Source organism: Ursus maritimus, unplaced genomic scaffold, assembly GCF_017311325.1.
Source record: "Ursus maritimus isolate PB19 unplaced genomic scaffold, ASM1731132v1 scaffold_29, whole genome shotgun sequence".
NCBI classification, from domain to species: domain Eukaryota; kingdom Metazoa; phylum Chordata; class Mammalia; order Carnivora; family Ursidae; genus Ursus; species Ursus maritimus.
The window spans coordinates 5,772,464-5,798,419 of NW_024425452.1; the positions used below are offsets into that span (position 1 = coordinate 5,772,464).

General features: G+C 38.5%; 1 protein-coding gene across 4 annotated transcripts; it reads left to right on the plus strand.

Moving 5' to 3' along the window:
* Position 1: 1 nt before the first annotated feature.
* On the plus strand, positions 2 to 24,033 carry SLC25A27 (solute carrier family 25 member 27). Of its 4 annotated transcripts, XR_005838338.1 has the most exons (10): positions 2 to 282; positions 2,781 to 2,972; positions 4,739 to 4,823; positions 8,148 to 8,270; positions 10,324 to 10,436; positions 14,012 to 14,096; positions 16,387 to 16,479; positions 16,726 to 16,791; positions 17,112 to 17,214; positions 22,547 to 22,565. XR_005838338.1 is itself a non-coding variant. In XM_040643559.1 (9 exons), the coding sequence occupies exons 2-9, from the start codon at positions 2,819 to 2,821 to the stop codon at positions 22,365 to 22,367; spliced, it is 828 nt and encodes a 275-aa protein (XP_040499493.1). In that variant the 5' UTR covers positions 2 to 282; positions 528 to 2,818; the 3' UTR covers positions 22,368 to 24,033. The 4 variants fall into 4 exon arrangements, 3 of the variants coding, with proteins under 3 accessions (XP_040499493.1, XP_008690053.1, XP_008690054.1); XM_040643559.1 differs by lacking the exon at positions 16,726 to 16,791 and having other exon boundaries at positions 528 to 2,972; positions 22,296 to 24,033; XM_008691831.2 differs by lacking the exon at positions 16,726 to 16,791 and having other exon boundaries at positions 22,296 to 24,033.
* The last annotated feature ends 1,923 nt before the right edge of the window (positions 24,034 to 25,956 follow it).

Consider the following 25,956-nt stretch of genomic DNA (forward strand, 5'->3'; position numbering starts at 1 on the left):
AGCTCTCCAGCCCGGGGCTGCGAGGAAGGCTGTAGGTTCGCGAGGCTGCCTCGCTGAGCCGAGCGAGGGAAATGGTCCCCGCTCCGCCACTCGCCGGTTGAGGACGGGCCGCCCTGGCAGAGTGGCAGGCCAGCCGCGGCGCTAAAGGGTGTCCTGTCGTCCCGTCTTGCTGCTGAATGTCGGTTCCAGAGGATGAGGAGAGGCTTTTGCCGCTTGCCCAGAGATGGCCCCGAGCGAGCAAGTTCCTCCTGTCGGGCTGCGCGGCTACCGTGGCCGAGCTAGGTACCCGGCCACCCCCCTCCTGGGCCTCCCCCGGGACTCGTCGAGGTGCCGCTCTGGGGGGTGGGGGTGAGGGCACCGGCGGGCAGCTTCGGCCCCCCGGGGTGTGCGGCCCGCTAGGTTGCGCCCTCTTCTTGCACACCTGCCTGGCCGTTGTGGCAGGGCGGGGACAAGGCCGGCTTTGCGAGGAGGCGGCCCTGGAGGTCACTAAGGTCTTTTCCTTCCCATTTCGTCTCTCTCCCTCATAGGTGTGCTGTTGTGTCTGAATGTCTACGCTTGGAAGCTTCAAGAGCTGTCATCCTCTCTAGGAATCATTTTCCCTTCCCTGAGGATGACCTTTTAAAAACACAACCCACTCTTCATCCTTGAGATAATGTCTCTGATTTATAGTCTTACATAGCCTCATCATATCATTGTCTTTTGTAGACTCGTAGGACTTAAGTTATTAACCTGTGACTTATTGAACATCTTCTCCACATCTGCCAGTTGTCCTCCCTGAGTTTAACTCATCTATACAGTGTCTACCTTTCAGGGTTCTGAGAAGTAGCAAATATATAAATGCTAAATCCAAGGCGGGGCACTCATTAATTGCAACGTTGTTATAATTACTACAATATTAGACTGTGGGGATAGTGCTTAAAAGACCCAGCCCTGACCTTTCTTACAGGCGGGTGGGGAGATATGCAGAGACTGACAGTTACATTGTGCTACTTATTATAATGAAAGTATTAAAAAACATAGGACCATAGAGGTTGGACAGTTACGTATGCATAAGAAAGTCAGAAAAAACGCGAGGCCACCTAGGGAGAATGATGATGCCCTTGCTTGAGCAGGTGGTGTTCCTTCCAATGATTTTGTGAGCAGAGTGACTGTGTGTTCCCTGTGTATTTTAAGATTACCCTCTCATTTTCTTGCCTGTTGGAAAACAAAACAAGCAACAGCTTTGGTGTGTTATCATTAGGAAATGTTACTGTGTTGTCGTCTAAAATGAATTTATTTTGTATTTTCAGCAGAGCCAGCACAGGATCTGTTGTTTTGCCCTTTGTGCTCTTCCACTCTTGCCCTTTGGACCCTCTGTTTTTCCTCTCTCTCTTCTTCTAAAGCTGATGGGGAAAATTTTTGTTATTCACTGTTTTTACTGAAATACGATTCATCAACTTTTTAAAAATTAGATATTTCCAAGTTTTTTTTTTTAACTTGATTGTTTCCCCCCTGTGGTCACAGAAACAATGGCAAAGAAACATTCCTTTTGTTAAAGGTTTGTAGAGAATGGTGTGGGGGCAGGGGATGGGAAGCTAGGAAATAAAAATATGGGATGGTTTTGAGTACAAAACACTTTAGGATTAGAACCTGAAACATTATTTAAGTAACCGGTAAGTAAGCCAGAATTATTTCGAGAGGCATAACCCATGTTATTATAGAGGACCTGTATCTTAAGTCTTTTCAGGGTTCATATGTTAATAAAGCATTGTTTAAATTCTCTACATGCAAACTACTTCTGTTTTAGGGGAACTATCAGCAAGATATTTTTTCCAAAGATCAGTGGTAAGATTTAATATTCTCTTCCCCCTACTCTGTTTTCTCTTGGAAAAAGCATAACTATGATTTTGTATCAGACGGTGGACATTGAAAAGACTCATGTAATGTCAATAATGTTCATGAACTTACCTGAATCTGGTTGCTTCAGTTATTTGGAACATTATGAGTATGAAGTTATGAGCTTGATCTTTCTAATGTGGGCCAGTTAGCTTCACTGTTTCAAGGTAAAATGTATTCTTCAATTCAATACCTTGAATTCAAAATGTAATCATTAGAAAAATTTTTTTCAAGTACAATTGGTACTCAAAAGGAGGCCACACATAAAACTTAGTACTGGAAAAACAACTCAATATGTGCCTTAATTGAAAGTATATTGAGCATGCTGCCCTTGTATAAACTCCATGTTACCTCTTCTGTATCTCAAACTTCAGGTCAGTGAATATCACCCATGAAATTACAGAATTTAGCTTCACCTGCATTTATTGTGAACCTATCAGAAGTAGTATTCTAAAAGCCACATTGGGTCTTAATCGTGGTTGCAGTCAAGGGGGCATCACAGACTATGGATATCTGAAATTATTCCCATTGGAAAGCAAAAATTAAGGACTAAACTAGATTTTAGGCTGAAATTTCTGAGTAAAAAGAATCCAAGTCTTGTCACTTTTTTTTTTCTTGATGACCTGGGGGTGGGGGTGCTCTGAGACAGTGATTCTTAAATTAGGGAGTACATTAGAACCAACTGATTTCTAAGCCCCCATCAACCTACTCTGAATCCATAGGTATGGAGCTAGGAAATAAATAAGTTTTAACAATTTCCCTAGCTGATTCTGATGTATTCTAAAATTTGAGAACCACTGATCTTGTGGTGATTAAAATATTAGTCCTGTGACTTTAGAATTTTAGAATTTTTGTTTGTTTCTCTGAATGTTACGGGTTTCCCCCTCATTTTGTTTTTTTGTTAGCAACCTTTCCTCTCGACCTCACAAAAACTCGACTCCAAATGCAAGGAGAGGCTGCCCTTGCTCGGTTGGGAGACAGTGGAAGAGAATCTGCTCCCTATAGGGGCATGGTGCGCACAGCCCTAGGGATTGTTCAAGAAGAAGGCTTTCTAAAGCTTTGGCAAGGAGTGACACCTGCCATTTACAGACACATAGGTATTTATCTTGATTCCAGCTGGTAAGTTTGTTATGAGTTGTGTGTCCTCTGCTTTTGTGTTGAGCTGTGCTCAACACCCAGTAGTTTCTTTTCTGCTAATGTGATAAATGAATATATATTCTCTTAAGAAGAAAATTAACCACTGATTGTTATTAAGGAATGATTGCCTTAAATTTTTAGAATGCATATAGAAGCATTTAGGGATGAACTGTCATGATGTCTGTAATGTACTTCAAAATAATTAAGCAGAAAAATAATCAAATATGGCAAAAAATGTTAGCAAACGATACATCTCAAGGATACAGAAGGAGTTATTTGTTCTACTCTGCATGTTTGAATTTTTTAAGAAAAAATGAGTGATATTTTGTCTCCACTTAAGAAACTTTAAAACACAAAATTTAAATTTTTCATGTTCTTTGAAAATTAAAATATATTTGACCAAAATGCCAAATCTCACTAGTCTCTGTCCCATGCACTACAGACTAGGCAATGTTGAATGGGAACAGGGATGACTGATCCAATTCTGGCAACTGAGTGATTGCAGTGCAGCTGATTTTCGCCTCAGTTCCCAAGGCTACCTACCCACCCACGTGGGCCTTTAGTGACTCTTAAAAGGAAATATTTGCAACTGTGCCATAGCCAGTGAGAATACTTTTCTACTCTGCTTCTCAAGTGGCACTCAGAAAGATAGTCGTTGTTGAGTTTTCAGCTTGTGGACAGGAGAATATAAACTTGGCTTCAAAAGGAGGTAGGGCAGGTGCCGCATTCTTCTCTATGTTCATAATATTTCTGCAAGTACGTAGGGACCCTTGACCAGAAAAGTGTCCAGTACTAATACTTACCAGCTTATGATTTTTAAAGCTTCAGTTCTTGAGATGAGTAAGTTAGAGTGTCTACACCGAGAGTTTTCCAGAAGTGTGTGTAGAGACTATTGCTGTTTTGGTGCTTTGTATATTTGTGAATATGTTAAAATATTTTATCAGCCTTCCTGAAATATCAAGAAAAGTGCTCTCTATGAATACCATTACTGATTTTAATGATTTTTTATTTTCTAATCTTTTTAAAAAATATTTTCTCCTTTGCTTCCTATTATTGTTTTGAGTTTCACTTCTTTTCATTTTTATTTTGTGGACCATCATATATGGCTTTACAGTTAAGATTCATTTCATATATTTGACAGCTGACTGAAAAAGTTACCCCAATATAATAAATTATCCAGTAAAGTTATGCATGTTTATTAAATGAAAATGCCAGCTGTGTACCAAGCTCTGTATTTGGGTACATAGAGTAATGAAAACACACAAAACCTGCCCTGAAAAGCTCATGGTCTGATGGAAAGATGAGCAACAAAATCAGGTTAATCTCCAGTTAATGTGATAAATGTCATATATGATGTAAGCCTGGGTAGTTCTGGGGAAACAGAGGAGAAGCATGGCAGGTGCAGTGGCAGGCTAGAACACTGGAGGTTGGAGAGCACTTTTTAGAAAACATGTTCTTTGAATTGAGTCTTGGAGGACTAGGAGGAGTTAGCAAAGCAGACAAGGGAGAATCCATTCAAGAAAGATCAGACAGCATGCAAGAAGGCCTGAGGCTTAAGAAGGCATGCCACCTTCCGAGAAGCATCAAGAAAAGCCCACGTGTTGGAAGCATAGTGTGCATGAGAGAACAACACAGCTAGAGAGATCGACTGGCCCTGGTCAAAATGCCCACTTGTTTTATTAAAGGTCTCTCTGAATTCACCTTTTAAATGATCCATTCTACACAGTGTACTCCGGAGGTCGCATGGTCACTTATGAACATCTTCGTGAAGTTGTATTTGGCAAAAGTGAAGATAAGCATTATCCCCTTTGGTAAGTTTTGTTTTGAAAATAACATATACTATTGACCCTAAGGCTCTAATGTGTATCCGTTAGATTTGTATAAAATTGTGTATTTGTACCAAAATTGCCTCAAGTTATAGGCTTAAAATAATAAATAATTACAAGTAAATCCAAATAAGAGAGCATTTACTGCACATTGTATACAAACATACAGGTGCGTATGTATATGAAATTTTGCATATAAATTAATGTTTTAATATTAAAAGAATTCCTTTTTTTAAAAAAAGATTTTATATTTTTATCAAAGAGAGAGAGAGTTAGTGCACAAGCAGGGGGAGGGACAAAAGGAGGGAGAGCAGGCTCCCGGCTGAGCCCGCTGCAGGACTCGATCCCAGGACCCTGGGATCATGACCTAAGCCGAAGGCAGAAGCTTAACCAGCTGAGCCATCCAGGCATCCCAATATTAAAAGAATTCTTACAGAGCACCTTCTTTATGCCTCTTTCTATGGAGAGACGAGCTTTTGAGCCATACAGAGATAGGCTCAAATTCCTGCTCTACTAGTATGGATGTAATCTGGTTAAGCTACTTTACCGTGTTGATCTTCAGTTTTCTTAGCTGTAGAAGTAATACCTACCATCAGGCTTTTATTTTTGTAGGATTAGATGAGATATTGAATGTAAGTGCATATCACTTATAAAAAACAAAAATAGGTTATTATAAATAATATACATAGAACTCCTACAAATAAATGGAAAATATATAAAAACACCAAGAAAATAGGGAAAGGATACCAACAGACAAAATTCACAAAAGAAAAAATATAAATGTTCATTAAACATGTAAAAATGTTCAACCTCACCAGTAATCAGGGCAACTAATTAAAACTATCTTTTAGCCATTAAACTGTTAACAGGAATGTAAGTTACTATATAGTCTTTTTGGAGAATAGAGTATGTTAAAATGTTTAAATGTGTAATCTTTTGACCCAGCAACACTTCCTTTATGGTATAATCACATTCAGAAATACTTGTACATATGCATAAACACACAGCCCCCCCCACACACAGATATTGGCTGTAGCAGTGCTGATATAGTAACTTTTTTTTAAAAAGTAAATAACTATCAGTTGGGAAGTAGTTAGATAAATTTTGATAAGTTTATACAGGGAAGCATAATAACACAACTTTGAAAGAATGAGGTAGGTTTTATATGGCTAACCTATAAGGATGTTTATCATATCTTGCTGGACTAAAAAAAACCTAAGTCACAACTATAAGAAAATGGCAATAAGCAGAATTTCACCTTTCAGGCAAACTTTCTAGGCTCTGTTTTTGTTTGTTTGTTAAATTATAATGCATTGAGCTATACTAATTGCTTTCCCAGAATTAACGATGAAATAAATTAACAATCCTTGCATTCTGTTAATTCCCCCCAGAAGAGAAATGTATAGATAAGGGGTTCAAAGGAAATATTTCACTATGAAGTCAACTCTCAGGGTAGATGGGCTTGATGTCTTTTGACCCAGTCAGAACAACTCAGTCAATAGGTATTTATTGAATGGTCGTGGTGTGCCAGTCCTGTACTTACTACTGAGGCTATGGTAATGAAAAAGATAGTCCCTGCCATCACTGAGCACACAGTAATAGATGCTTAAACAATGAGAATTATATCACAGTTGCTGAGGAGGCAGTGGTTATGAGATTCTCAAAGAGAAAAAAACAGTGCTGTGTTCATCATCGTGAGACCAGACCCTCTCCTAGGCTGCTGTTATTGGTGGAGATTGATACAAGTTCTATGGAAAACGATTTGCAGGGCCTATCCAATGTCATGTAATCGCTCAGATTGCTTAGTTAAAAGTTAAGCTGTCTAAATAAATTGTGATATGTCCATAAAATAGATTGCTATGAAACAATTTTTTAAGATGAGGCAGCTCTATATGAACTGATAACTTTTGAGATATGTTATTAGGAAAAATATATCTTAAAGGACATTATTAGGGAAAAATTGAGGTGCGGAACAGTATACAATCTAGCATTCTACATTTGTGATTTTTTTTTTTTAAGATTTTATTTGTTTATTTTAGAGAGAGTGCAGGTGGGGGAAGAGGAGGGCAGAGGGAGAGGGAAAGAATCCCAAGCAGACCCTGAGCCGAGCACAGAGCCTGACGTGGGGCTTGATCCCACCACCCCGATATCACGACTCTGAGATCATGACCCGAGCAGAAACCAAGAGCTGGTGGCTCAGTCTATAAACTGAAAATCAGTCGGTTGAGCCACCCAGGCACCCCTACATTTGTGCTTTTAAAAAGGAGTATTAATACATATACGTTTGTGTGTACACAAACTATCAATTATTACTTAGTGCATAAGACTGTGTGGTCTGCACTCAGACTTTCTGCTCTTATAGCTTGGCTGTACCACCCAGTAGTTGTGTGATTTGAGCTGTCCTTTAAGTGCTTTTATGCCACAGTTTCCTTATCTGTAAAGAGGATTTTACAGTAGTATGAATAACATAGGGTTGATATAAAAATTAAATGATGTTTTTAAAATGCTTGAACAGGGCCTGACGTAATAAGCACTCAGTGAATGTATTATTATTATGTGCAGGAAATCATAAGAAACTAGTAATTGTGATTGCTTCAGAGGAAGGGAACTGATAATAGGGACCCTATTTTTACTCTATACCCATTTGTAATTCTTCAAATATTGTTTTAGAGTAAAAGGAAAGAAATGATCCCCTTTCTTCTAAGAAAAGGTAAAAGATGATCAGAGCCTGTTCTGAGACACAAGTAGCTGGAATGGAGAGGAGGGGATGGATTTAAAGCATGTTTAAGTATAGCAGTCTAGACTTGATCACTGTTGGCTTTGGGAGGTGAGGAGAAGAAAGAGTCAAGAGGCAGAGAGAGTTTCTTCAAAGAGAAGGAAGTTCTCAACCCTCCCTTTAGTTTGTAAAACTACTTAAATAGTAGTTTACGAAATCTGACTTACCAGCTTTTGTCTGTTAGACTGATTACATCTGTGTTGTTTTTGTTCCCCCGTGGTCAGGATTAAACTACAATTAAATGGTCAGTTCAGATATTTATAACTTCCTTTGAATTTCAGGCCATAGAAGGCCCCTGAAGCCAGATTTGAATTTCAGGCCATAGAAGGCCCCTGAAACCAGATTTGAATTTCACCTCCTTATAGTTCTTTAACAGTAAAGAGAAACCATCTACTTTCCTCTGTGATTTGTATGTCCATCCTTTTCCTCACTTTGTCTTAAATCGCAGGGGCTGGACCAGCTTGGCACTATTCACTACAAAGTTGGCAAAATTAACAGAAACTATTAAAAAATGTATCTCCTTTTGTAATTAGGAAATCAGTAATTGGAGGTATGATGGCTGGTGTTGTTGGCCAATTTTTAGCCAACCCAACTGATCTAGTGAAGGTTCAGATGCAAATGGAAGGAAAAAGGAAACTTGAAGGAAAACCTTTGAGGTAAGTTCTCCAATTAACTGATTCTGTTCCTTTCCCCTGTCATAGTTTGAACATGTACCTACGGATTTATGCATTTTTATAATCCGACATTCAGTGAAGACATTAATTCTGACTCTTTCAACTTGGAAGATGTATTCATTAAGAGGAGGGTTAACATGGATCTTCTCATTGCATGATAAGGCGTACGTGTTCTCTACCAGAAAAACTATATGTGCGCTTAGCCGTTGCTGCTTTTCCCAGCCAAGTCAGCTTGGATTTGTCCCATTACAGCTTGATATAGAGTCTGATAACTAAAATTTGCAGTTTGCAAATTAAATCCCAATTTTGCCACTGTGGCTCAGTGCTGTAGCAGTCACTCGGCACTCCTACTCTCTTCATCTTTAAAAGGCACTGTTCAGAAGGTTTGCATGACAGCCTGCCTGGGCTCTTCCATGGCTAAAAGCTTGGTTCCCTTCCCTTTATCCCTGAAAGAATGAAAATAGAAAGATTGACCTTGCAAGTTCTTCCCACTTCCCTGTCTAATCCCATTCCTCCTCTTTTCCCCAAGTTTAAGGAAGTTTTTTATTATGCCTTTGTGATATAAAATTCTCCCACTGCATCACTCTACATTATTGTAGTCTGCCTTTCTTCAAAGGACTTCATGTTCAATAATTTATTAAAATACCACTTAACCTGTTTCTCTGGGAAAGGGACAAAATCTTAGAGATTGATAGACCTGCCAGAAAAGAGAAAAGTGCAGAACACCTTGGGCTGTGTATGAAGATGTCTGCTCCCCTGAACACTGCAGGTCTGTGGCTGGGCCGGAGGTGAAGAAGGGTTTGGGAACTCCTGTGGGAGCCCACCACTGACGCTGACCACTGCTCTTCACTGTGCTGCCCCTCTGGCTGGCTCAGTGGAAGTTGAGGTGGACTTGGCAGTCCAGGCCCCCCTTGAGCCTTCCAAACAGAGAGAACACCCACCACAGAGGAGAAAAGGGTACAACTCTGACTTAACCAAGTAGTTTACAGAATCCCAGGACCCATTTTGTCATCTTGTAACAACTTCTACTTAATTACTAAGGAGCAGGAAGAAGTGATGTTGCTGTGGTTGGCTATATGGAGAGAACTATTGGGAGCCAGAGAAATCTGAGTTTTTAACTAATCTTGTCAATTTTTTCCCCTTCCTTTGTCTCCACTGTTGGAAATTTTGGGTTTGATATAGTAGTAAAAAACATTCCCTGTTGTTGTAAAGAACATCAACCTTGGGGTCAGACAACCCGGGATTCGTATCCAGCCTTTAGCACATTTTAGCTCTGACCCTAGTCAAGTTCCTTAACTGCTCTAAGCCTTAGTTTCCTCAGATGGAAATTGGAATGTAAATTCACACTTCATAGAGTTTTCAGGAATAAAATTTAGTTTATGTATATAAAAAGTCTTGTGCTTAATAAGTGCACAACAGATTTTAACTACAATGACCATCATTTGTGAGTATAACGTCCCATGTAGTATTATAACAATTATGCATGCCCAATAAATATGTCATATTATCTTTTTGGTGAGACTTAGGGAATGTAGTGCCTAAGTAAAAGCCACTTAGCTGGTAAGTGGTAAAGGTAGCATTGGACTCCAAGTATTTCTGACTATATAAAACCCAGACTATTATTTTATAACAGAGGTTTCCAGATTTGATTCATGGTTCAGCACCATTTTTCACCTGTGTACCAAAAAAATGAACAAAATCAGGATAGGATAGTAAATTTTTATAAGCCAAAACAGTATTCAATTTTAGGAATTTCTATTATGAGATTGCCCTCCCTACTCTTTGGACTAAAAATATCATTTCTTTTATGAGAATATGTGAGGATTGATTTTTTTAAAATTTCTAACAATTTTATGTTATTTTTCTAACAATTTCCTAACAATTTCTAACAATTATGTTATTTTCTAACAATTTTATGTTATATATCTAAAATATTATTTTACTCCAAATTATAACAGCTATAGGTGAAGTTTATCCTGTTGCATTCCAGAGAAATGCATAGAATTTTCACATTTCATCATTATTTTTCTTTTAGATTTCGTGGTGTGCATCACGCATTTGCAAAAATCTTATCTGAAGGAGGAATTCGTGGGCTTTGGGCAGGCTGGGTACCCAATATACAGAGAGCAGCACTGGTGAATATGGGAGGTAATAGAAACTTTATTGAACTCTGAGAAGTCCTTAACTACCTTCATCATTGTAATGATAAGCACTGACATCAGGAAAAATGAACAAATTTATTTTATTATTTTTAGTAATATACATTGGCAACAGTCTTCTTTTAAGTTGTAGCACCTAAATTGAATATTTTGTCTAGAGTATTTTCACTTTTCTCCATGGTGATCTATGAAAAGGATTTCCTAAAACTAGCAAATTGTGACAATAAGAAGATAGGACTAAACTATTTTTAAAGTCTCCTCTCTACCCACACCCTCCTCCAAGATCCAAACTGGCACATGTAACCATGTGACAATCATTATATCCAGAATGTACTACTCTTTCCCCCAACTTGTGCAGCAGGCATCCCAGACTGGAAACCTGAACATTTCCTTAACTCATCCTGTCCCTCACCTCCCATAGTCAGTCACTAACTGCTTCTATCTTTTTTTTTTTTTAAGATTTTATTTATTTGTCAGAGAGAGAGGGCGAGCACACAAGCAGGGGGAGCGGCAGGCAGAACAGGCAGAGGGAGAAACAGGCTCCCTGCTGAGCAGGGAGCCCAATGCAGGACTCAATCCTAGGACCCTGGGGATCATGACCTGAGCTGAAGGCTTAACTGACTGAGCCACCCAGGCATCCCTTGCTTTTGTCTTCTAAATATTTCTTTAAAGTATACCCTCTGCAATACCTGCCACCTTAGTGTCCTTAAAACAACCATTTTTACAATTCTCACCATCTAGGCCACACAGCTAGGGCACTGCCATAGCCATCAGGCTAGTCTCCTCTTCTGTCCTCAAATTTATACCCAGTTCCCAGAGGGAATTATCTAAAACACAGATCTGAACATGTTACTGGGACCCTTAGAACATTTTACTGGCTTCTCATCACTCACAGAAGAAAATGTAAATTTTGTAACATAATATAGAAGGTCTGCACAATCCAACTGGTGCCTTCAGGGAATTGAGCAATTCATTGATTCGGGAGTAAAGAGTGAAGCAGAGAGTCAGAGCTAGACGGTTCCACTGCCTGTGCATACCACACTGCTCTTCACCTCCTACTTTCTGTTCTCCTCCCTCTTCTTCTAGTTTCCTTCTGCAGATCTTTTAGTACTCCACTGAAATGTCTCTCTACCTTATATTTTTCCTGAACCCCACAACCACCCTTTCCTAGCCATGTTGTGTAGATACCCTTTTATGAGTTTCTCTAGTTCCCAGTGCTTACCTCTCTGATCACTTGTACCTCATTCCATTTCTTTCTACTGTGTGTCCGTCTCCTCTGCTAGATAATGAGTCTCCTGAAGGCAAGGACATGTTATTATATCATTATTTTCCTAGTCCCTTATGTAGCCAGTAGACATTTGATGAACGAATTAATGAATGAAAGGATTGTTTCTAAGACCAAAATTATGATTCTAGGAAATGAATGGATGGCCTTTTTGAGGGTTATAGTAACATATCACTTAAACCTCAAAGGAAATAAATCTATTTTTTATTTTGCTATTCCAGTCCATCCATGGCTACTGCATCATATTGGTGGCTATATTCGTTATCAGGAGTCTTTGCTGGTTGTAGTTCCTCAGTTTAATGCTTCAAAAATCTGTTGTAGCTCAGATTGCTCTTCCAGCTTCCAGCTATTTACTCAGAATGGCATTTGGGTTATCTGCAATATATCACTTTGTGTCCAAACCAAACTCATTCATCAAACTACTTCCTTCTCCATTCCTCCCAACCTCAAAATATGATATCACCTTCTCACTTGAACAATACAGAAACCTAGGCGTGAGTTTTGTCTCTTTCCTTTCACTCACTCCTTATAGCCAATCAGTCACCAAGTCCAACCACTTCTGTCTCCTAGCTGTATCTCACATCCATCCACTTATTTTCGTCCCTGGAGCCACTCCTTTGTCCAAGTATTATTTACCCTCTTCTACTGGATCACTACAAAAGCCTCCAAACTAATCGTCCCATATCTACCTCATGGCCATTTTGTCTCACCAATCATTGGAAACTGCTCTGATCAAGGTCACCACTCCATCATCTACCTTAAAACATTTTAAATTAGTCAGTTCTCATTTTCACCATCTCCAAAAATGGCAGCTCTGCCCTTCAAACTGTTTAAGCCCAAAGTCTTGTAGGTATCTTTGATTCCTTTCTTTCCCTCTCTATTTAATTTGGTGATTCTGCCTTCAAAACATATCTAGAATCTGACCAGTGCTCCACAACTCCTTTACCTAAACTATCATCATCTCTCACCAGAATAAATGCAATAGTCTCATCTCTAATCTGTCTTGGCTCCCTGTAGTCTAGTCACAGCAGAACAGCCAGAGTATCCGTGTAAATAGTAACCCAGAGTCATCACTGCTCTGCTCAAAACCTTTCCTTGGCTTCTGTTGCTCTCCATCTTCTGGACTCTGCTACTTCTCCGACCCTTGCTTACTCTGCTCCTGTTAGACCAGTATTCTTACTGTTCCTCTAACATACCAAGCTGACTTTTGCCTCAGGGATATAATACATATGTTGTTTTTCCTGGGACACTTTCTCTTAGATAGCAACAAGGTTTATTTTCTCATGTTTCCGTTAGGTCTCTGCTTAGATATTATTAAGAAGGCTTCCCTTTAAAATTCATATACGTCATTCTTCTCCGCCTTCTGATATTCTTATCCCCTTTCTTTGCCTTATTTGTCTTCAGAGCAGTTATAACTATCTGAAATGCCATGGTTTACTTATTTGCTTACTGTCTCATCCCTCAACAAAGAATGAGGATTTTGTTCAGGTTTGTCCATGGCTCTTTCCCCAGCACCTAGAGTAATGCCCACTACCACGGTAGACACTCACATATTTCGTGAATGATCAAACGCATCCGGCCATTCTTACGTCTTTATAATTCACTTCCTGTACTTCACTGTACGTAGTCTTTATAAAACTCCAGTGTTGTAATATATCACTGCCCTGTTTAAAACTCTTCAACAGCCCTTCATTGTCATTATACAAAAATACAAAAAGCTTAATGTAGAATAATGGTCAGGACCTTTTATTTATAAGTGACAGAATTTCAACTCAACCTATTTAGGATTAAAAAAGGAATTTATCATCTCAAATACTAAGAAGTCCAGGGGTTGAGCTGACGTTAGACATAGCTGGATTCAGATGTTCAAAAGATATAATTGAGTGTCTGTCTCTTTTCTTCTTTTCCCTCCCCTCCAGCTGTAGGTCACTTTCCTTTGCTTGAGAATGGTAATGGTATCTTTCATCCTTGTACACATTCCTGCGCCAAGCCTAACCTATTCTTTTTTTTCTTGAGAGATAGGGTGTGTGTGAGCAGGGGGACGAGAGGGGCAGAGGGGGAGGGAGGGAGAGAGAGAATCTTAAGCAGGCTCCATGCTCAGCATGGAACCCAAAATAGGGCTCGACCTCATGACCCTGAGATCATGACCTGAGCCCAAATCAAGAGTTGGAGGCTTAACTGACTGAGCCACAAGGCGTCTTAAGCCTAACATATTCTTAACATAAAAGACATTCATTGGCAAATGATTATTTCAGCTTTCTTTTTCTTTTTATTGCCAGATTTAACCACTTATGATACAGTGAAACACTATTTGGTACTGAATACACCACTTGAGGACAATATCATGACTCATGGTCTATCGAGGTAAGTGATTATTTTAGTTTGGATTATTTTCTATATCACTTTTCTTCCATATTTGGCATAAATTCAAACCTTTTGTCTTTTTTGATCGAGAATCTAGTGATATTACCCTTAGAGAAATGTGATGTACATTTAAAAAGAACAATTTTCTTAAAATTTTTGCAGTTGCAATGGAGAAGAGAGAGAAATTACAGAATGGCTCATATTAAACCATCCCAAATATTTGCAGGTTGATGGGACCCTCCTGGGGTCAGATTCTGTTGATCAGTTCTCCAGTTCAGTTCCTCAGATATGTTTGAGCATCCTCAATACATTATTCTCTTTTCGTATTTACATTTTAAAGAAGTCTAGCCAGATTGCACTGTATCCTTAGGTGTTGGTTAAGAGGTTTCTGTGTGAATATATTAGGGTATTAATATACCAATGGTATTAAACTTTCAAAGAATCTGAACTAATAGGGAAGAATATAAAAGGAGCAGCAGTGTATACCTACTGGAATGTATATGCTGAAACAAGAGCTCTTTCTACATAGACCATGCCTGTGATGTAGGCAGAGACCCAAGGATGTTATATGCACTGTTGGGTCATTTGCCGTATTTCTAAAGTAATTTTCTCCTTTGAATTATAAATCCTGACCTGAAAGAGGCAGACAGAGTCTGGGTTCTTTCTGCTACAGCAGTTTAGAGTAAGAGAGAGTATGAAGATTCCTAGGGCAGCTTCAACTCCCCTGCCATAGGGCCTTCGGAGACTTCAAAAGCCTTGGCACAGAAGTCAGTGGTCCTTATCTTTGTGAGGTATTTGATGTCCCAGAAGGACCTTAAAGTTTTCCATAATTTTCCTTTCCAGCTTTTCATTAGCCAAACATAAGCTGTTATTCAGGCTGCCTTGATCCCAGTGTGCAGATTCAGCCTCTGGGATGCAGGACTTCATTCTCCGTGACTCAGGTCAACCACCACTTTTCTCGTCATAGGTCTTGTGGAAAAGTTTACAGCAGTTCGTGGGTTTTCAGTTTGTGGAAATTCATGCTCTGTGTTGCCTCTCATGCCCACAAGTACAATGAACGGCTAGTGATTTCTTAACTTTTTAGTCACTCATTTACAGAATCGTGATTGAATCGGCCGTAGGTTGACCAGAGCCATTTTGTCTGTTCTGAGTAATTGACAAGCCTTTTTCAAGAAGAAGCGATTAACCTTCTTGGACAAAGGGAGAAGGGATAACAGAAACTCATTAGACCTTATGCCTGAGCATAGACTGAAGGAAAAACAGACATTTTCCAATGAGATGGGGGTGTAGGCGTGGAGGTGCTGCATAGGTTGGTAAATACAGAGCTACACTTAGTTACACTGTTAGAGCATAATGGGTGAAGCGAGATGGGATCTGGGAGTAATATGTATGACAGCCAGTATATGAGCTAAGTCAGGTAGTAGGCGATGAGTCTTAGATGGCTTTAAGTAGGGAAAAATGACATAACTGGACTTGTATTTTAGATCCCTTAGGATGGGCAGAAGAAGGTAAGATTATATTAAAATGGAATAGCTTAGTGGAGTGAGGCTTAAACAGTGGTCAAAGTGATTTTTCTGTTAAATATTAACCAAATTAGGTGGTTCCCCTGCCCCAGATCCTCTCAGTGACTTCCGTGCACAGCTAGAATAAAAATCACACTCCTTCGATAGCCTTCATGGGCTGATCTCTGCCTGCTTCTTTGGTCTTTCATCTGGCTGGACTGACTTCTTCAGGATGCTGTGGCCATGTCGACTGCTTTCTCTCTCTCCAGCCCACCAAGGCCATTTCTGACTCAAGGCTTTTTCTGGGCTGTTCCTCTGGCCTGCAACATTCTTCCTCCATGTCTTTACATCATTGCTCCTCATTGTTCTGCTGTCACTCAAGAGCCTCTCCACGATGGCCCCTCACCCAGTTATGCCCTATCATGCTGTGCCATTTTATTTTGTTCATAGCACTTATCGGCATCTGAAATTATTCATTTCTTCTCTTGTCTCTTCCCAAGTAAGGGCCTCAGGGACAGGATCGTGTGTGTCCTCTTCACTGCCTAGAAGAGTGCCTGCCACCAGTAGGTGCTCAACGTATATTTGTTGACTGGACATTCTTGTTAGTTTTTATTTTTTCTACCTCTTGAATGATTTCATTAAGCATTGATTTTCAGCAAAATAAGATTATTATGAAGAATAACACAATAATATATTTAGTATTCTTTCTAAATATCAAATTTCCTTTTCTTAAAATTTAGAAACCACTATATTTGTTATCCTTCAAATTCATTTATTTTTATTTATAGTTTATGTTCTGGACTGGTAGCTTCCATTCTGGGAACACCTGCTGATGTCATCAAAAGCCGAATAATGAATCAACCACGAGATAAACAAGGAAGGTAGATAGAAAGTCTTCACTCTCCATGTGTTCAAATGTCTGTAATAATAATGTTCCTTAAAGATGTTTCCTTGTATTTATTCTTGATAGAAATGTATTTGTGTGATCATGTGTTCAACCAGCAAACTGTTTTTATGTAATTACCTGCTCTTTGATGGAAAAGTATTGTGCATTTGGGGAATAAGCTAATTTAATGATCATATTATTTAGACACAAGGTATTTATTGTGATTTTATTGTTTTCAAAGAGTTTATGAAAATATACTCTGCTGAGAATTTACAGAGCACTTTCTTCAGAAGCTTATGACTTACAGGTAACATGGAGAATTTGATTTGATATAAAACAGTATGTTCTCTCTGGAAAGAGATCAGGTGGAGTGAATTCTAAGTATAACACTAAGGGTGGGATGAATCCGAAGAGTCAACCTTAGACACCTAAAGAAATTGTCTTTAAACTCGAAAGAGGTGATTTATATATACTGAACCACAAATATTATTTGTTCTAAACTAGCAGAAGATGTTTAAGTAAGTTTCCTTATAGTAAGTTTCCTTAGATTATTTTTTAATTTATGTTTTATTTATACATCTATTTACACACAAGAAATTTTGCAAAACTGTCTTCTTTCCTTTTTAGGGGACTTTTGTATAAATCATCAACTGACTGCTTGATTCAGGCTGTTCAAGGAGAAGGATTCATGAGTCTATATAAAGGCTTTTTACCATCTTGGCTGAGAATGGTAACGTCAGGTTTTTCCTTCCTTTGTTTTTGTTTTCTTGGTACTTAAATTGCTTTTAATCTGTAAATATTTTCCCCTTTCCCTTTTGGTTTTTAGCATGGCTCTGCCCCCAAACACAATTCTTTCTCTCTTTTTTATCTCTCTCTCTCTCTCTCTCTCTCTCTTTTTTTTTTACCTCTCCTCAGAGTCCTATTACCTTCCTTGCTGAATTAAAGTAAAATAATTCACTTACATCTAGAAATGAATAGGTTGACATTCTGTTGTTATAAAGCCAGGGGATAGGGTTTTCTACAATGTAAAACCTTTAGTAGTCCATTTAGCCAAATTACTGTAAGTTTGGGACAGGTATAAAGATTTTATACTAGAGGCTGTTCCTATGAAAATGTTACCATTTCAAACAAAATTTGTTACTTTGCTAGCAAATGTTGCATTATCCATTAATACTTATTACCACCAAGTTCAGCTTAGTAAGAAAGCAAGAAAGCATTATGTCATTTTTATTTGATCTGGATATTATTTTTACTGAGGTAAACTAAGATGTGGAATTAGTCTTATTCAAGTAACACAACATATAATAAAAACAAGGTACTCAGGTATTTTGCAAGTTAGAACGTATTTGAAAGAATAAATGAGCCATGGATTTGGAAATTCAAACAATCAACACTTTGCACAATATAATAATATTAATTGAACACCTACTCCGTGCAAAGCCCTGTACTCAGTGCTGGTTTGGGGATGAACAGAAGAGTCTCAACCCCTGCTGTAGTGCTGGAGCTTCTAGTTTAGGGAAGGCCAAACACTGAATAAAAAATTAGAAGTGACGAGTGGTAAAGGAAAAGTGCATGATGCTATGAAAATATATAGCAAGTACATACAGCATAAGCTTGGAGATTAGGAACACCTCCCTGGAGAATGGACTTTCAAACTGAGTTCTGAAGAATGAGTAGGACTCAGCCAGATAAAAGGAGCAGAAAAAACGTTCTGGGTAGAGGGACTAGTTGGAGAACATGATGAGTTCAGGTAATTGAAGGAAACCCAGCAGGCCAAGGCATGGAGACATGGATGAGAAGGGCACAGGATGAGGCCAGAGAGAGGGGCAGAGGCCAGTTTGGGAAGGGCAGTAAGACCCATGAGAGTGAGGGGCACTGGCCTGATGATATGCTTGTTTTTATAAAGATCATTCCGGCTGCCATGTGGGCTGGGGAAAGGCTTGGAGTAGTGGTAGATGAGACATGATAATAGCTTGCACAATAGTATGACAACGGGGACAGAAAAAGATTCAAAAAATAATTTAGGAGATAGCAAGGAGCTAGAACTGTGACTGGATGGGGAGGGGCAAATGGTCAGAGAAGACAAGGAAAGTTGGGCTTCATTCCCAGATTCCCAAATTGAGCAACAGATGATGTAATTTCCTAACATGGGGATCATTTGTCGGGAAGATTCTGTGGTAGAATAGCAAGCCCCGTTCTAGATTTGTTAAGTTTTGGGTATTCATAGGACATCTAAGAACGGATGTCTAGATGGCTCTTCATATATTGATCTGCATCTTACAGAGCATATGGGGATGGAGATTTAGAGGTGACCACTGTCTACATAGAGATGGGAATTGAAGTTCGGGGAATAAATGACATCACCAAGCAATAGTGGGCATCTATTAACGTGAAGTTAATACCAAAGCCCTTAGCAAGATCTGATACAAAAGTGTACCTGAGTGTAAAACCTTATTTTGATTGTCTTGATTATACCTTGAAATTATCTCAAATCTGTGGATATTTCTTAATGGAAAGGAAGATTCTGATTTGGCCTGCATGAAGCAGGCACTATCATAAGGACTGGTGGCACTAAGGAGTAAGATGTTTATTTTTTTGCATGAGAGCAGCTTATATTGTGTTGGAGAAAATAGACATGTAAGTAGTTAAAATTTCAGAAATAATAAAGCCAATATTATTAAATCACTTGGCATTAGCACCAACACTGCTAATCATATTCATGGCTTAACTCACTGAATTCTCCCAACAATCTCTTCAGTAGGTTATTATCATATCTCTTTTATAGAGGAGGAACAAAAGCTTAAAGAGTCTAAATAACTAGGCCAGGTTAGGTGGTTATTATTTAATGGAGTCAGGGAATCAGACCCAGGAAGTTTGACTCCAGAGGACATGGTCTTACCAAGCAGGTTGTATTAGTGCTCTACTCGAGGTATGAGCAAAACGTGGTAAGAACATGGATAGTAAAGTAAAAAATGGCTTTAACTGTTTGGGAAATCCCAAAGTCTTTCACAGAGATGATATCTGATCTGAGCTTTGAAAGATCAGTAGACGTTTAACAAGAATGGCATATGGGAGCGAAATGAGCATAGGCTTCAAGTCATGTGTGGACCCAGTAGGTTTGGACAACTCCAGAAAATTCAGTGTAGCTGGAAAACAGGTCCTCAGAGGGGACGTGGTGGGGCAGAATTCTAGAGAAATACTTAAGGACCAGATTAGGACCTTGTAGGGGCAAGTTTGGTGGTTTAGGTGGAACCCTGGAGTAAGCAAGCAGCCATTTAATCGTGAGAGCAAAGTACTAAGGTTTGTTTGGGGATGGGATTACTTTGGCAGCAATATAAAAAATACACTGAAAGCTAGAACCCAAGAAAAGAAGTTTTGGAAAGTTTTGGTCTAGCCTGGAGATAATTGTAAAAATGGAGAGAAGGCAGATTCTAGGGCCATTTATGGTTAACTCCACAGGATTTAATAATTGACTCTCTCTAGAAGGTGGGGGAGGGAAGGAAGGAAATGGGACTTTTATATTTCTAGTGCGGGAGACTATAAGGATGGTGAGACCATTGATGAAAAACAGATTCAGGGTCAGGAGGTGTGAGGGCAGGGAGAATAAGACAAAGGAACACTGAGACCATTTGATCTAACCCATTCTCTTTATTCATGAGACTCAGGAAGTATCAATGAGAAAAAAGAGTACTTCATGTATGATAGACAAAGCTCTTTACACACATTATTTGTTTTTAAGTCTTATAAGAACCTAGTGAAACAGGTGGTGTTATCCTCATTTTTCAGATGAGAAAAACATGGCTCCAAGTATAAGAAACTTGCTCAAGTTCATATAGCTGGTATGTGGCAGAGCTGGGAACTGACCGCAGGTCTGTTTGGTTCTTAAACCCATGCTCCTAACTAATACAATATATGGAGTGTCTCGAGATCCTGCAGCTAGCTGTAGAAGTTGTCAGGAGAACGAGACAGTATGTAGTGATAAAGAGATGTGACTTTACAGAAAGGCTGGCTAACCACCGAAGGTCACCAGGGTGGCACTGCCTTGTTGATCTGCCACAGTGCATGACCCTGAGCTTAAAAGCTGACTCATGAGCACTTCCAAGTAAATTGGCCTTGCAAATACAGATTCGCCCTCAACTGAACTCACTGAAACCGATGATCAGACCACAGTATTGGCTCATTCACATTGAGAAACACGCTTGGCAAGTGATCCAGATATTGAAGTCCTCTGAATAGTCCTCCTAAATGTAAGCCACATGCGAAGGCAAGTTATAATCAGAAGGTTTCTTACTAAACACAGAATAATAACAGGAAGAGCTTATTCGTAATCTTAGTATTTAAGAATACCCGAGAGCCCTTATGTTTAGCCCCACAGTAAAAGGCACAGAAGACTCTGTTTTTCCAGCAGTTATGACAACAGGCAGACCAGAGCAGACAACACAGGCTCATATACACTTGCACTATTTACAGTGGTCTAACTACGCTAGTGAAGAAAGAACAAGTACATGCCCTACCCTCATGTGCTCCCACACAAAGGCTCAGTATATGCCACTTGTGTACTACCCCTGTTACTGGCTATATGATCTCCCTGTTTAACTTCTATTCATAACCCAGCTAAACTCAAGCCCAGTCCCTTCCACTAGGTGAAGGTAGTGCAACCTTGCTTTGCTCAGTCACTGGTTAATATTTACTTCATTTGCATACAGAAGTCTGAGTACCAGAGCAGCTAGGAACGATTACATAATCCACTCCTAAGACCTCTGTTCCTTGATCTGATTGCAGTTATATCATTGGCTCACGTCATTTCTGCTGTCACAAGAATATGAAATCATTACAGCTTCACAGTCTTTATTTTGTCCATGTCTCCATTATATTTAGCTAACCAAGATGCGTTCTCCTAAATCCACTGGTAAAGTCTCAGTCTCCCAATATAACATGCTCATATTTCCAAGCACAGGATATAAATACTGCTTTGCAAACACTCTAACCAAATACATTTTATATTCTAATAGCTCAAGCTTCTTTTTTGATTCTAGTATGATAGTTTCTCTCTGATCGGTATTACCTGTCACCTATGAACCAAACCAGACAGGAACTGGATCCAAGATACCCTTTCTCTGATTACTTCCAGTGTTTCCTGTGATTTCCTTCTGTGTCTTTGATGTTTTTACCTTCTGTTGTTGAGAAACCCTCACCCTTATAATTCCTTTTGATGCAGTTACACCTTTTTTCAAGTTAGTCAAGTCTCTCTGAGCTGGAAACTCTTTTTTCTATTTAATGTGAAATTTTATATCTATTTTGTGATATATCAGGTGTTGAGCTTACGATTTAACTCTCAAAGGATAATCTTTCATTTTCACTTTCAAGTTCTTAACTGTCTCCTTGGCACGTTCCATAGACAAACTACACATAGAGGAGCCCGGCCTAGATTTCAGGCATGCCGGGTCCCAGTCTCTTAGCCAGGAAGGGTTCAGTAGAAGGAACCCTGGGATGGAAGCCAGAAGCCTGTACTCTAGCTCCACAACATGTTAATAGCTTTTTGATTGTTAAGCCTCAGTGTCCTCATCTGTAAAACAGGGATATCATCACCTTTCCTTTCTACTGTAAATTGTTCAGAGAAATCTATGAGAAATAAGACATGAAAATACTTTGTCAATTATAAAGTGCTCTATAAAGGTGAAATACCGAAATATTTGTTTTCAGCCTACGTGGATTCAAAATGACTTTGTCATTCAAAGATGTATATGCATAAATGTAAAATATTCATAATCACTTTGAAATATGCACTAACTTCTTTGGTTAATCTTTCAGACCCCTTGGTCACTGGTGTTCTGGCTTACTTATGAAAAAATCAGAGAGATGAGTGGAGTCAGTCCATTTTAAGCCCTTAAAGATACAGTGTTCAGTACCATTGAAATATGGGCATCTACAACACACACCCCTATTATTTCTACCTCTTTAGGAAGACACCTTACTCCACAGAGACTGTGATTTATAGGGGGCAGCACTTTATTTTTCTCTGGAAACCCAAGTTCTCTTTGACTCCTCTTTTTGTTCAAAAGCAATCTGGTTGGATTACACAAGGCCACCCAATGAGACCCAGCACAGAATTTTCAAGATTTGAATCCTGAGCACTTATCTTGGGCGAGAAGATTTGACCTTTGAGATGCTATTCTATGCTGAGGAGCCTACTTAGAGAAGTGCCGAAAGGGAGACAGCATCTCAGACCTGAAGTAGACAATAGGAATCTGGAAGAATACATACATACATAGTGATTCAGAAATATATTTAAACTGTTGTCAGTATTTTCAATTGAAATTTGATGATTCCTTTTTCTGTTGTTAAAGTGCACATACTGTAAATTAAAAGGAGGTGAATGAAAATTCATGAATAAACATTTTGAATTTCCCTAGTGGTGAAGGAAGTTGATGTACCTTTTCTTGCCAAGAGGACGAAAAACATCAAGTTGAGATGATGTTTGGATTTCAAGGACAGAAGGTTCTTCCTGTCAGTGTCCCATCTTTAGTTACATCTGTATTATTGGCTAGCACTCCACCACACATGCTAAGGACTTCCCGACAGCCACAGACTGAGTCTTGACGAACACAGAGAAGAGTGTTTGCTTTGTTACATATGCCATTGCAACTAGTGTTTGCTGCTAGCCCCCAAGAATCTTGATATATAAAAAAATGCAGCTTGTTTGATTAAATCTTAGGAGGGTAGGTCCTTTTCATAAGGCAACTTGTTATTATCAGCCTTTCAGTGGCGTTTCAAAAGCAAAGCTGAGATGAAGTCAGCCAATTCAGACAGGCGTTCTTTCTCATCTCTCCTTCCCTAACACTAAGGGTGGGAGAGAGAGAGAACTCAGAAATCACACTGAAGCTGTCTCTAGCCTGAATCTTACCCAGTTTTGACAAGGCTGCCTGCCTAAATAGTGATAAGTATAAACTGTCTATGGTATACATTTATGTCTCCAATCATTGAATCAAATCCCTTATCTTATTTTAGGAAGGTGAGAGATTTCTTCAGATTGACCTATATGCCACCTGTTCCCCCAGCCTCAGACAGTGGGCATTTCTGGAGGGATGGATACAGTTGTGGGTAGAGGCTGTAACTGTCAACATAGGAAAACTCAAAAAGCTTAGACCCAAGAAACACCTTGGAGTTAACCAAACTGAGTTAGTTATGGACATAGATGATGTTGAACAAAAAAAGTTTACAAGTGCTCTGTGGTTGCACTAATGTATAATCACTGCCATTTAAAGGGGGAAGTATACTTTAAAATATATTTTAATGTGATGTGCTAATATGCAGTGGCTTATTGTTTTTCTATGACATTTTCAGAATGTGGAGTTTAATCAAAATTTGTTGGTGGTCTACTTTTCCATTGCATCTGTCAATCTGTATTGAATTGAGTTGTTAAATATATTTAAAATAATATTATGTACTTAAATTCCCAGGTGTTCTGCATTGGGACCACTTTTGGGAACTCTCTGGGTTTTCATGTTTTATAACTTTTAAAATTAAGTAAAGACTGGATCAAAATATACCAACTGGACCATGAAAAAATTTATTTCGCTTTATTCTCTGAAGGGCATGGAGTGAAAACACTGCTTTAGGTACTGAGACTGTTCCTTGATATCTGGATTCACCATGAATAATTGGAATTTTTTAACCTGAAGTGACTCCTTGGGATCATCTGGTTTAACCCTTTCATTTTACATGTTATGAAACAGAAGCCCGGAGAAGTACAGCTGCTTATGCTCATGGGTTACTTCACAGCAGAGCCTGGATAAAAATATAGATTTCCTAATTATTATTATAATTTGCAGTTATTATATACTAATTAGGTACACATCTAATCAATACTTTATGTTATCTTCACAACAGCCCAGTCCAGTGCTCTTGAATCTTCCAAAAACAGATTTTTCTTTATGGCATTTTTCTGTCTTATACATTTTAAATAAATCTGAATTGTCTTTAACACAAATTTTAGAATGGAGTTACTATGCCTTAGCTTGAACATTAAGAACCCCCACCATCTGACCAAATCCTTTATATCTAACACATATGTCTCTTCACATTTCATATTTTTCCAGTGAAGTCGTATTCATTAATGTGTCTTGGAATTTGGCTTTATCTTTACCAACTTGAAATCATCTTGATCCTCTTCAAAATAATCCACAATAAATAAAAAGGAATAAAAATTTCAGTAATTTTGTGTTCATACTAAAACACCCATTTCAGTCTCACTTGCTGATTACACTACTACTGTAGGTGGTATTTATCCTCACTATTGAATACCTAGCATTTAAGTTTGTTTTGCTTAGCTTCCACATTTTTCTCTTCCCAAATGATTTTTCCTCGCTGAAAAATAGTTATTTTTAGTTATATACAATCGTTTTTTATATGTATAAGTGAATTAACATATATACCTAAATAGAGATAACATTTCTTAAATTTGCTTTTAGTAAGGAATAAAGTATTTTTATCAAGTGTTCCAAGTCCTAGTTCATTATAAGCCAGTAGTGGTAGGACCATGTCTTATTTTTATATAAATCTTTACTCTCATTAGTAGCATTTCTTTGCTGTTAGACACTCAACAAAAATTGATTACAACTATATATAACATAAATCAATTAATTTTGTCTTCATTATTTTAAGAATCTATCCTAGACTAGTCTGAAATTTCTTTCACTTTGCTAAGAAAAAAAAGAAGGAAATAATTCAGGGAGGTTTTAAGTGTAAAAAAAAGTGCTGTTCTATCATCTTCACCTTTTTAAGCACAACCCTTTATTTACAACTGAAATAGTTTACATGTTCTCCTTGTTAATGAAAACAGATTCCCTCAGAACCTCCACTGGGGAAAAAAAATGTGTATTTTATTTTAATACATGATGGTTAAAAAATTGATGGGAGGTAATCAATTCTTTTCTCCCCAATTAAACCATTGGGGTTTACCAAACAAATGATCACCAAACAAATATATATTATTCCTAAATGCCAGGCAATCTGGTGGGCAGATTGACCATGAATTCTAAAGAACATTATCCAATTTGGGTTCTACTTATGACAAAGATAACTATGAGCAAGTCCTTTAATTTCTCTTGATTTCCATTTCTTTATATGATGAAGGGACTGAACTCTAGAATCTTCTAGAATCTTAACTTGCATATACTTGAAGGTGGGCATTATACTGATGTCATGGGGAAAAAACAACAACAGGATTTTTAAAAATTTGTGGGGATTTGCTTTTTCCTGGATTTGATTAACTTCTCATATTTCAAACTTGGTTAAGGTTTATTCAAGCCTTAAAGTATAATACAAACTTTTTATATGGGTGGCCTGTTTCACGAGAAAATCCTCCTCACAGAGTGGCAGAGTCCTCTTCGTTCAGGCAACTCTGCACGTTACCCTACGTTATTACCTTCAACTGCTCCTCATACACAATAAAAATGAAAACATTTAATGC

Coding starts and splice junctions, on each gene's coding strand:
- SLC25A27 (XM_008691831.2), top strand. CDS start 177: ATGTCGGTTCCAGAGGATGAGGAGAGGCTTTTGCCGCTTGCCCAGAGA. Junction 2,973..4,738: donor TGCCATTTACAGACACATAG/GTATTTATCTTG, acceptor CATTCTACACAG/TGTACTCCGGAGGTCGCATG. Junction 10,437..14,011: donor AGCACTGGTGAATATGGGAG/GTAATAGAAACT, acceptor TTTTATTGCCAG/ATTTAACCACTTATGATACA.